Genomic DNA, 11,676 nt, shown 5'->3' on the forward strand with positions numbered 1-11,676 from the left:
TGACGAATTTGCACCTACAAAATAATTAAACACATTTGATCAAAGACATCAAAGCCACGCACCCATGAAGTGGGGTGGGTAGAGGGGGAGGGGGGAAGGGGTTTAGTCAATAGATCTTCAATACCTACGTTAATTTCTCTAAAAACAGAAAGAGCATAGAGCATAAGTGCGTAGCAAAAGCTTACCAGAAATTATTGGAAAATTGGGTATTTACAGGGAGATGTGGCCAATCATAAGGAAAGGGATCTCACACCATGTGTTGGCATCTAGTTGGCCAAGGTGTCCTTGTTGGATGGAAGAGAGAATTATTCTAAATATATTATTTAATTAATAATACCTTGGAATTATCTCGTGGAATCTCTGATTGGGTTTGATTGTGATTCCTTGCCTAATTGATTTGGTCTTCAATAAGGAAAGCTTTAGAGATAGGATTTGGTTATTAATCATATCTTTAATACCTTTAAATTTTCTCCTTGCAATAAGCATCGAAGCTTTGAGAGATCGTAGTCAACAACTTAGGTGTTCAAGAGGGTTGCACGTTGAATAAATGCGGGCATCGCCAATTTAGTAAAAGCATTCTTGTCAGCTGCAAGTAGAAGTCCATATGTGAGCTTCATAATTTTTTGGATTATTTTTTGCTCAACATATGCGAAACACAATATATCTGATCATATATAACATTATCTTGATTGAATTATAGTCAATAACTGCGAGGAGACCAAAAATAGTCCATAACTCCCATTGTGTCTAGCAAGGAATGGGAAGACCAAATTAGTTTGCAGCTCCAGCAAGTTTTTGCCCTTGGCCATGGGTTTGCTATCTTAAAATGGTTGTCTCATTCTGTGTCTTTTTGTTAATAGTTCAACATGTGTCCTTACAACTAATAGAGCATTGATGCTATTAAAATCCCATAATGTCATATATTAAAGCATAATGAAAAAAGGGAATAATCTTGTAAAGTCCTCGCACCTTCTAAAACCACTAATAAATCTCCTCATCCTTATCCTCCCAGACGACGGCCGTTGGCCCACCACCTCTTCATCCTTCACCTCATCCTCCATATCACCAAAAAGAAACCTCTGATCCCTGTACCATCTCCTCCATGTCTCACCGCATAACTTAGAAAGCTAATCTAATTAATTCCATCAAACATCATTGAACCCACAATCATTGTATGTATGTTGACCCTAAACATTACAAAGTCATCTACGTGGCACACAAGCCGAGTAACTATGAGTTAACTATGTCTTTCTTATGAATGCTAGTGTGCCAACTTGCAATAGAAATCAGTTGGTCGAGTAGATAGATGCAATGGTAATGGTGTTTGATGCGTTGCTGACTTCTGTAATTGAGCAATTACAACCGAGGAAGGAATACTCCTCAGCATTGAGTTCTAGAACCAGAAAACAAGGTTGCCTAGATCAATGCAAAATTCAGGATATCATTCACTAAGTTCGACTACCTCAACTATATACGTGAGAATATAGGTGCTTCGAATCGGTATCAGATTGTAGAAACACAAGTACTCAAAGAAGATGAACATTTTTATCGTGAACCTGGTTCAGCCGTTTGAATGACGAATTCCGCAATGCATCTGAGAGTAACCAATCATAGAACATTCCATTATGCTGGGAACCTAATGAAGTGACCTCTTTTGGTGTATCAGTTAAAAACTCTTCACTGATCGAGACTTGGATAGATAACCAACCAACTAGAAGTAGCATTGTTAGTCCAAACTGAAGATGTTCCTTGATCGCTTGGTTATACAGCTCCAGTGCGTAGTCCAAATTGAAGATGTCACTAGGTTGTCAAACAGTGTTGTTAGTCCAAATTGAAGATGTCTTGAAGGAAGGGTTAAGATATTATTGTTTTTTACTCAAAAAGTGTGAGAAAGGTTTCACATAGAGGGAGGGTTTTTGCGTAAAGCATTTTGAGTTGCTTGTTGAGTTGAAAGGACTTTCAATGTTGTAGAGTGTTTTCTATTTATAGGCAAAGCTTCCAAGATAAACAAGCCTGCTGAGGTAGAGTCCTAATAGGACTGTGTTTGCTTGGCATCTACTTGGATATTCGTTTATCCTTTCTCAGCCAAAACTTCATCTTCATCCAATCTCGACCTCTTAATTTGATTCTCACCAAGATTCTGAACCTAGTCCCATTATGAGATACATTCATCTTTGTCTAATTATGTAGGCATTCATCTTTCAGATTCGAATCCCTAAGATAATTCATATTTATCCAAGGCTTATTCTAATCCTTGGCAAATTCAATTCGTGCAAGACTAAACTGGGCCATCCTTATTCTTAATCTTTTCACAATCCTACTTCCATGAGAACACGTTCGAACTAATGCTATTCGTGTGCCAAAACCCACTAGCTGAAGGATATTTACTAGGTTGAGAATTGCAGTCCTTGAGTTAACCTATATCGGTCCAACCCGCTATTTCAGGGCCAACATTGCCCATTCGCTTTTGAAATCCTTGGTTATGGACACTTGGCTTGAAGGTTTTTAAGAAGTGAACATTCTTTAAATCACCCAGTATCTTCCATTAAATGCCTCGATCCCAGTTTACACCAACTTTGCCTCTACCTGACACACTTTTCCTTTCTTCTGCCACGCGTCAAACTCCTACTCGGCTGCTCACGTGCCCAATTTTTTAGACAAAGGAGCCGCCAAAAAATATAAAACCCTAAAGTTACAAAGCATACCCTGAAGTTATTCCTCGATTCTCTTAGATAGAGACCCCCTTAGAGCATCTCCAAAGGAGATGTCAAAATTGGCACATAAGCATACAACAGTAAAAAATGGCAGCAAACTCTGTCCAAACGAGCTTTCAGTTTCTTAGGTGGGGCTGAGTCATTTGAAGGCAAAGCCTTTTGCTGTCAAATTTGACAACAGATTTCAAATTTATTAAATGATATTTTAATAAATTAATATAATATATAATAAATGTTGTTATATTTTTGAAATATTTGATTGGTTGCTTTAATCATTGGACTCCATAAAAAGATAAAAAAATATTAAATGACATTATTATTTGACATATCGGGTGGAACAAAATATTGTACAAAATGTCAAATTGCCACATAAACTATCAACTATCATTTTGATGTTTAAAATTTGACATCTCCTTTGGAGATGGTCTTAAGCTCTTTACCAGCTCATCTATAAAACCTCAAGGCTTTCCTTCTATCTCATATCTTGTCTTTGCTTAACAAACTCCCCACCTTTATTTTATGAGAAATCAACAACTTTAACCATCCCAAACTGGTTACTTCTAACCTGATTCATATTTTCATGATTCGTCTTTCAAGAAGACTGTTTGGGCAAGCCATACAACTCCCAATTTTAATAATGCTTGGCCTTCCACTCTGACTGTATGGATTTCACGAATCCACCAGCTGGAAACCTTTTTCATTAACTCTAAGAATCGGCTGGGTACTAGTGGCGTAATCAAGGGCTTGACGCATACAACCATATTCATCAAGACGACCGGCTTATTCAATTCCGGCTGCTTTTTTCGACATCAACGCCTTCGTACCTTAGCCTTTCAGCTTCCGTTGGGACCGTTGCCTTCTCGAGGAATGCAAGGTTTCACCATCTTGTGCTTGTGCTCGATCTTCTTGGGCTTGGTGTAGGTCCAGTTTTGTGCCTTCTAACCAAATTGGTATTTTTGAAGCACATATACAAAGTGACCTCATTCTGGATGTTGGAACCGGCTAAGGCTTCACAACCTCAAACCGGACCACGCGTTGTTGTTTCTTAAAGCCTTATAATTACAAATACAAAATTAAGGTCTTTTGACCTTTTGATCTTACTTCCATACGAAACGAGTGAATAACTATACATGCAGATGACAACTAGTGAAGTTACTAAAGCAGTTCATTAAAGTGACTAATTGCATGGTGAAAACTTAAATAAGATTTACGTGCTTGAACGGTTCAAATGGTTTTCTAATTATTCAAGATTAAACTAATATTTACGGTGTTCGTTGAGCCTCAGGTTTGTCCTTGTTCGAATTACCCAAAAGAAAAGTACAGGGAAAAGTAGAACTGGAAGCATTACGATATAGCTAGCTAGTAAATGTGAGGACCACAAATAGCAAAGACTTGGAAGACCAAATTCTAGGCCTTTTGGTGGGAACTAGGAATGACCTTTTTATTGCCTAATTTTTAGTTTTTGGTGAAGACAAAAAAATGCAATACCAATTGGGGCCTTACAAGTAAACCTAGCAATTTCTTACACGACACGAAAATAACGGGTTTCGGATCGACATGATAACTAATCAGGTCGTTATCGGGTCACACGATGAGAACTCGTTAATAACGGGTCCTTAACATGTGGTGACACGCGGGTAACCCATTTCGACACGTTAAGAAAAAAGTTATTTTGATGATTTTAATTTTTTAAACTACTAAAAAACACTTACTATAAAATACAATCACTGTTCTAAAAATTAAGAAAGTGCACCTAGAGCCACTTAGATATTCGCCTAACCCGCCTAGGCGTCTACATTCTATTTTTTCAATAAAATGTAAAAGACTTGTTGAATATTTGAACAAACACTCATTATATGCTTGATTCTCATATTTTCAATATGTTCTAGTACTTTATCATCTATATGTTATTTTATTTTACAATTTGTATATGCAATTATGTGTCTTTTAAGTATAAATAGACACTTATTTATATATTATAAATAGGCAATTATATGCCCCCGCCTAGCCGCCTAGGCGCTAAGCCCCAGCTCATGCCCGACTAGCACCTAATGTCTTTTAGAATCTTGAATACAATAGCCATAATGTATATGTATTTATTGTATTTTTTAAAATATGTATTATTGTATTATTATTATATATGAATTTATAAAATTTAAGGTTTATTTATTTATTTCTTTTTGTAGTATACTATAGGCAAAGTGCGAGATTAAAAAATTATAAAACACATTAAAAATAAAAATATCAAGTAATTTAACAATACCAAACACATTAAAAATTATAATAATTATTTTACAAGTGTGAAAAAATATGCAAAGGCTTGTGATTGCATCGTCTACGCTTTGAGTATGGGTACATCATCGTTTGAATTTTAAAACCATACAAACCCTCATGAATAGTATTTTTAAAGGAATTCAAAATAAATAAAATTCGTAAACATTAATGTACAAATCTGAAAAATGTGAAAGCATATAAGCGTGCAAGGTTCCTCAACCTTGAAACACAACTCCCTTCATTTTGCATATCCTTACATTTGGTATTTTATAGTAATATACTAATGTTTTTTCATTAGGCTCTTATTTTGGAGTATGTAATACTTGAAAGACAAATATTTTTTTACTTTACGTGACAATGTGCTATGCATATACTAATTTAGCATTACGTAATTTCCTTCTTTTTTTTGGGGTCAAATTATGTTTCACATTTTCATTATTTATTAATTTAAAATATATTTTCTTTAACGGATAACGGGTCGGATCATACTATTTGGTAATATTAACGGGTCGATTTCGGGTAATATGACCCATTTACTTTAACAGGTGTTACACGACACGACCCGTTAAGATATCAGGTATGTCACGAAAACGACAGGAACACAGAAAACATGACACGAATGCCTGGTCTACTTACAAGTTGCATATTCACCTTTAGGTCCGCTATTGTGGTGTTTGTTGCCAATAATATAGTGTTATGTGTAAATATTTTTCTAGATTGCATTGTGTTATTGATTAGTGATGTTCGCGGCGGTGTCCTAGTTACTTTTTAAGTTCTTTTTAGTATTGCTTATGTAAAAAATATTTATGCTCACAAAAGCCTTTGCTAAAAGTAATTTTTTGAGAAACATATTCAACTTTTATTTATTTATATTAAAATTTCAGTGCTTTTATAAGTACTTGAAAAGGTTTTTTGAAGAAGCACCTACCATGTGCATTTTTAGAAAATACTTCTATAACCAGGAAGCAATTATAAATTTTACTGTGAAACGTAATCAGAATTTGTTACTTAACATGCCCTCAGCTCTCGATGGACACATACGTATTTTCAATACCTGCTGGGCCTACCATTCAATTCATACATTAACATCTCACACTTTTCTTGCCAAATACTTGAGTGATTTTTTTTCACTTAGAAATCCACAATTATCTGCTAACTTTAGAAAACAAGTAGGGTTTGGATTAATATTTTTATTTTCTTCTGGCTAAAATTGTTAAAGGAAAATTTTTCTGCACTAAAAGTAATAAAATTAATAGGGGCACTAAAAGTATTAAAATTAAAAGGGGCACTTTTCGTTCCGTCTATAACTTTTCATAGAGACAAATCTGTATTTCCACCCCCAATGAAAATTAATGGGGACAAATCCACATATCCGCCCCTAATACTCATTGTTCTTGTAGTGAGGGATACTAGGAGGATTGTTAGGATTTCTTTGGCTCAATGCATGTCCTTTTTCTATTAGGATTTCTTTTGTTTAATTTTCTTCGTCTTTTTACTAATACCATGAGGATTTCATGCTTCTCAAATTCCTCGTGCTTTTGTGTATATAAATCAAAACAAACAGACTCTGAACGCCATCTTCACAGTCTCTCTCTCTCTCCTTAAATCAAACAACCAATAATGTGGTCGCTTGAGCAAGCCAAAACCGATAGAAACCGAACCGAACCAACCTACGTACAATAAGTTATTAGCTCGCTATTTATTTACACAAAAGACATTAGGAAGCTTCACATCGATCCTAATATTCAAAACCTGTATGAAAGAAGGACCTCTGAACGAATCTTGGAGCAGAACAAATCAATCTTTAAAGTAGATTTTATATCGATTGCTATTTGCTAGCCGCTTTGATGGCAAAATAAATCATGCTTAATCTTCCTCTTCCATTTCAGGCTCATAGGCTAAAGTTTTAATGTGGTCTGCCAAACTATCCAAGAGATCAATAATTTCAATCATTTTGGGATTTGAACAGTCTTCTGCTCTAAATTTGTGAACCTCGTTACCAATCTCAATCCAGCTGAACCCAGGACTTGTCTTAATTGCTTTATCCTTCATCAACTTACGCATTCTTGCTGCCCCATCCCAACATCCCACACTAGCATACAGGTTTGCCAATTGCACGTGGGTTGAAGCACACTCTGGCTCTAGTAATAGCCTACTCTCTGCAGCCTCAATGCCAATCCACACACTCCCATGAACCCTACAGGAAGAAAGCAGCGAGCCCCATATAATCGCGTTGGCACGAATAGGCATTTTTTCAATGAATTCTCGAGCCTCTTCTAATAGACCAGCCCGGCCAAGAAGGTCAACAACACACGAATAATGATCTAGTTCTGGATGAATACCATGCTCTTTGATCATTGAATTGAAGTAAAGCCGGCCTTCTTTGACAAGACCTGCATGACGACACGAAGAGAGCACGCCCAATAAAGTAATGGCATCAGGTTTCACACGTTGCCGCTTCATTTCTTCAAAAAGATCGACGGCCTGCAATGCAAGGCCGTGCTGCGCATACCCGGCAATCATGGAGTTCCAAGATACATTATCTCTGCCATCCAAATCTTCGAATATGTAAAGCGCATCTTTAACATCCCCACACTTGCAATACATTGAGATAAGAGCATTAGCAATGTGAATGTACGAATCAAAGCCCGTTCGGATGGTTTGACAATGAGCACTTCTTCCATGCCCAAGAGCTCCACTGCCAGTACAAGCACTCAGAATACTTGCATACGTAAAATCATTCGGTTCCAAAAAGTTTCTCATTTCACTGAAAAGCTGCAAGCACACATCAACCTGCCACGTTTGCGCAAACCCGGAAATAATGGCAGTCCAAGACACGACATTTCTCACAGGCATTTCGTCGAACAACTTATATGCACTCTGCAGCTCACCGCATCTCCCGTAGAGACTCACCAAAGAGCTTCCAATATAAACATTGGAAATAAACCCAATTCTCATTGCTGCACAGTGGTACTGAACCCCGCCATGAAGATTTCGAGAAGACCCACATGAGCTTATGGCGTGTGACAAAACGCTTTCATCGAACAAAGTTGAGATTTTTACTGGTGGGTTTGTTGGATCAGAGGAAGCAGAACCGACGGTAAAGTGGTCGGAATCTGACTGCAGAAAGTCCTGAATGAGCCGGAGATGGCCTTGGCGGCGGCGCGCGGCGGGGGATGGTTTTAGGGTGATGAGGTCGATAACTCTGAGAGCGTTTTGTAGCTTCTTGGTTTTTTGGGTTGTTCGTGTGAGTTTGGGAGAAGAGAAGAAGGGCTTGGAGTGAGATGAATGTATTTGCAGAACGGACTGAGAAAGTTTCTTCCTGAAACTGACACAGGCTTGAAGGAGAACTCCATTCATTCGTGTGAGCAAACACCATGAGCTTTGCTGGAAATATGTAGTGTGACAATTTGATTGCTAAGAAAAAAGGTAAACAAAAATTGTAGGGCCTGTGTTAATTGCCAAGAAACTGGAAAATGATCCTCTCAGGATCTTTTGGGGATCTTGAGGATCAATCAATCATGTCCGTTCATCGTACATTGTGCGGTTAATTTTCGTTAAATATTATTTATATTTATTTTTAAATTTTTAATTTTTAAATAATTTCTGATCACACGATATACGATAAACAGACTTGATTAATTGATTCCTCGGATCCCCACAAAGAGGATCCAAAGAGGATTCTTTTCCAAGAAAACTTAATACCAAGTAAAAAAATTTGTGTATTATATAATATTAATATAATTATATTATATATTATTCAGTTTAGATTCGGATTCGAGAAAAAATACGAATGGAGACCCTATAACCATATCCAACCATTACCGAAAACTATTCACGGTTTTTCTCCATATCCAAAATATACTCAAATTTTCATATCCAAATTCAATCCATTCGGACGATTATCTACGATTATCAGGTTTAATTATTAGAATCGTCATTCCTAAGCACTTCCAAGGTTTCCTAAAATTCAACTTGTTCTATTAAAATTATGCTTATGAGCAAAAATACTTATTTTAAAGGCAATTCTAAAGGGCCCCAAAAGTACGTGGGGAGAGTGTTAATTCTAGAATTTGTTGACAAAAACTTCTTCGGATTTTAGCTCCAACCAATTTTCAGCTTAAGAATTTAAGTTGAAGAAAATCAAAATTTTAAATTGTTTCACCAATGAAGCCACATAATACAATGAAGTGAGGATGTCAACTAGCAAAGCTAAAAGGCTTTGTTGTTTTACCAACTAGCTCTTAGTCTCCTGGTATTTCTCCTCCCAATATTAAGAGCGGGCCCAAGTTCAAATATCCTGCCCCCGAAAAGATTAAAAAAAAAAAAAGAAGGAGGGTTTCGTTTTTACAACACATACAATTAGCCTAAGCAATACAGCACTATCACTGACTAATACTTCACGTACGTCTCACAGTTCACCTTACAAGTCAGTAGTATCCTCTTTTCAAGTCTAAAAATGTTTGTTTCAAACTTCTAGAAATACCGATTTTCAAAACCTACATCCTCTATATCAAGCTGTTTCATGTCCATCAGAATCTAACCTCATCGACCTTTGAACTTCATTTTGTGAAACCTTTACAAACCATCGGACTTCATCATGTAAGCGTCTTCAATTGCCTTGGAGTCCGTCATTAAAGCATATTCAGGTGCTTTGGAGTCTGTCATTAAAGCAGCTTCAGCTACTTTGGAGTCCACCATCGAAGCATCTTCAAGTACTTTGGAGTCCACCATTGAAGCATCTTCACCTACTTTGAAGTCAATCTTTGAAGCACCTTCAATTGCTGAGGTGGCCTTCCTTCCCCTACTTCCCTTGGTTTTGGCCTTTTGTGTTTGAGATCCAGCGATAACGTTCCGAGGTTTACGGAGGAATTTCTTGCTTTTCCTGAGAGTTTTTAGGGCTACTGTTTTCAGGGGAACCATAATGTCTAGGGGCAGTAGCACTTGTTCTAACTCAGTCCAGTCGAGATCTTCAAAGTCACCATCTTCATACACCACCCTGTACCAGCCTGCTTCTTTATCATACTCAGTCACTGTGCCAAAATAGTTTTGCTCTCCAAACAACTTTCTCACTTCTCTTCCTTCCAACCACTCACCAAAGTCAGTATTTCCACGGAATTCTGCATCATGAGCAGCATCAGAGACAGAACGAGTGCTTTCAGTTGATGGAATTTTGGGCACTCCGTCAATGACAATAGCAGGCTCCCCTGGTAACTCATAAACCACTGCGGACGAAGGCTCTACTTTCTGATCGTTGCTGGGACTTTCCATTTCTAGAGCTCCTTCTCATAAATGCAAAAATACTGCAATCATAAACAATTAAGACATCCTTATCTCACCGTAAAATAAGTATCATTTTCAGAAGTTGCAATGCAGGAGATATTAACACATGAAGTATTGGACCAAACACGTCATCCCGAGAACAGAACAGGAAAGCATAGAAAGGAAGTTACCAACAATTGCGAATAGTAAGAAAGGGAAACACGGTGTAAGACTGGCCAAATAAACTAGTCGGGCTTCAGTTTGGACATATAGAAGCGTCAACACTAACAAATACTAGACTCTTTGCAAATGCAGATTGAAACCTCCACAAGGCAATATATTGACAAATTTCTCACTGAGAATTTCTTCAGACATCCACAAAGCAAAATAAGAAGGAACGAACGAAAACAAAATCTTGAAAGTGAAAATAAACTTAAAATAGCTTTTGGTTTTTAGTTTTTAGTTTTCATTTCGCACGCCTTTCCTTGTATATTTCTTCGATACCTCTCCTGCCATCCTTCACCTTTCATGTCCCATGTATTTCCCCTCTATCACTAACACAAAAAATGAAAACCGAAAACCGAAATGTAAAGTTAGGATAAGAGTAAATCAGGCATTAAACCCTGGTAAAATCTGAGATACCAATATTTTGGTGAAACCATAACACTACAAATATGAAGATTTAGGCCGCAACTCTCTACATCCAAAAAAATTTATCAAAAATTACCAAACATACAAAAATGCATCAAAACCCATGAATAAAAAAAAATACAATCAATTAAAGAGCTCTGAACAAATGCATTTTCCATTACGCTCGAATAAATATCATAAAATTTGTATGAACAGAAACAAGTAAATGAATCACACATTTCTTCCATAACTTGCAGATTGGTACAATAACCACGGGTTCGATTAAAGGATGCCATATTTGCAAGAATTACACATTTTAGCAAAGTGGGTTTTGGTTGAAGGAGCTTACCCCTAATCAATTTCGGTAAAGAAGAGCGAGGACGTAGAGATCCAGTTCCGACCGCCAGGTCCGCCACTGTAATTTTCCTTCGTTCTGCCCTTAAACTGTAGTGTCTTCTCTCAGGTGAACCTGATTGAATATTTTTCCTTATTTTATAGTTAGGGCTAGGAATGTAATTTACAAGGCGGAGGGTTTTTATTCTTTTCTTTTTTCCCTGACGAGTCATGTGAAAAGAAAAAAAAAAAAAAAAAAAAAGTCAATAAAAAAAAAGAAAAATTAACGAAAATTGTTTAAAAACTTTGAGTTTTAATGATAAGAACAAAATAAGGGATAAAATAAATAGTATCATAATTAACTTTTTAGTGTAAAAAAGTAATTTTTCTTTAGAGTGAACAATACCGTAAGTTTTTCGTTAAAATTTCCTAAAAAAAATGTAAGAATGACCATCTCCATAAT

General features: G+C 36.7%; 2 protein-coding genes across 2 annotated transcripts; both read right to left on the reverse strand.

Moving 5' to 3' along the window:
• Positions 1 to 6,420: 6,420 nt before the first annotated feature.
• LOC137746239 (pentatricopeptide repeat-containing protein At2g37320) lies at positions 6,421 to 8,383 on the reverse strand. Its single transcript, XM_068486313.1, has one exon. It carries the CDS (start codon positions 8,346 to 8,348, stop codon positions 6,855 to 6,857), a length of 1,494 nt encoding a protein of 497 aa, XP_068342414.1. The 5' UTR covers positions 8,349 to 8,383; the 3' UTR covers positions 6,421 to 6,854.
• A 670-nt stretch (positions 8,384 to 9,053) lies between these two features.
• LOC137746249 (uncharacterized) lies at positions 9,054 to 11,286 on the reverse strand. The gene is made up of 2 exons (XM_068486323.1): positions 11,230 to 11,286; positions 9,054 to 10,291 (listed from the first exon to the last, which is right to left on the reverse strand). Exon 2 carries the CDS (start codon positions 10,257 to 10,259, stop codon positions 9,567 to 9,569), a length of 693 nt encoding a protein of 230 aa, XP_068342424.1. The 5' UTR covers positions 10,260 to 10,291; positions 11,230 to 11,286; the 3' UTR covers positions 9,054 to 9,566.
• Between the last annotated feature and the right edge of the window lie 390 nt (positions 11,287 to 11,676).

This window comes from Pyrus communis, chromosome 9, assembly GCF_963583255.1.
Source record: "Pyrus communis chromosome 9, drPyrComm1.1, whole genome shotgun sequence".
In the NCBI taxonomy this organism is placed as follows: Eukaryota; Viridiplantae; Streptophyta; class Magnoliopsida; order Rosales; family Rosaceae; genus Pyrus; species Pyrus communis.